Here is an 873-nt window from a genome sequence, read left to right as displayed (position 1 = left end):
GAATTACAGGCATGCACTACCACGCCCGGCTGATTTTTTGATTTATTGTAGAGATGAGGTCTCGCCGCCCAGGCGGGTCTCGAACCCACGGGCTCAGGCAATCCACTCACCTCAGCCTCCCAAAGGCGCGGGATTACAGGCTGAGCCACCGAGCCCGGCTTGTATTTCGTTTTTTCTGGCCTACCAGATCCCTCAGCTCTGGAATTTTCCACCCTGATCCTGCTTCCTTCATCTTGGCCCCTACAACTTTTCACTGATCTTCTCTGCCAGATCAACAGTCCTGCGTCTGACCTCCTCTGCCAGCCTCTCTGTGGAATTGACACTGAGAAACTCAGGAGAAGATGCTTACTGGGTTCAGTTAAGCCTGAGCTTCCCCAGGGGACTCTCATTCCGCAAAGTGGAGATGCTCAAGGTGGGTGAGTGGGCAGCGCTTGCCCGCAGGGGTTTCCTGCAGCCTCTGCCCCCTCTTTGAGCCTCAGGTGGCCAGGACAACCTGAAAACATGGGTGGCAGCTGATAGGCAGAAGTCTTAGGACCACATCTTGGTTCTCAGCCTGATGGTCACCCTCAAGCTAGATGATGTGAGGTACAAGGTTTACCCTCTTTGAGCCTCAGACTCCATAAAAAGTGAGGCTGGGGCCACCCCCAGGCTAAGGGAGAGGGCCACATGAAATGGAATGTGTGAAAGAGGCTTAGAAACCAGGTTGCAGGTGCAACTGATGATCAAGATGTGCAATGGGCTGAGTGAGATGGACCTTCCTCACAGAAGTGACCAGAGTGTTTTGGAGGGATGGCCTGGATTGTTTTTTTTTTTGAGTTGGAGTCTCGCTCCATCGCCCAGACTGGAGTGCAGTGGCCGCTCCCGGCCACCACA

At 54.1% G+C, this 873-nt stretch overlaps 1 protein-coding gene across 1 annotated transcript in view; it reads left to right on the top strand.

Moving 5' to 3' along the window:
* Positions 1-873, top strand: part of ITGAL (integrin subunit alpha L) — a 46,706-nt gene that overhangs the window by 27,988 nt on the left and 17,845 nt on the right. The window contains exon 22 of the mRNA XM_008057758.1: positions 271-412. Within this exon, the coding sequence (XP_008055949.1) occupies positions 271-412 (142 nt within the window). The remainder of the gene's footprint in view (positions 1-270; positions 413-873) is intronic.

This window comes from Carlito syrichta, unplaced genomic scaffold, assembly GCF_000164805.1.
Source record: "Carlito syrichta isolate Samal-C Ts95f unplaced genomic scaffold, Tarsius_syrichta-2.0.1 Scaffold303120, whole genome shotgun sequence".
NCBI lineage: Eukaryota > Metazoa > Chordata > Mammalia > Primates > Tarsiidae > Carlito > Carlito syrichta.
Note: the sequence above shows the minus strand (reverse complement) of the source record. Positions and strands in the feature narration are given on the sequence as shown.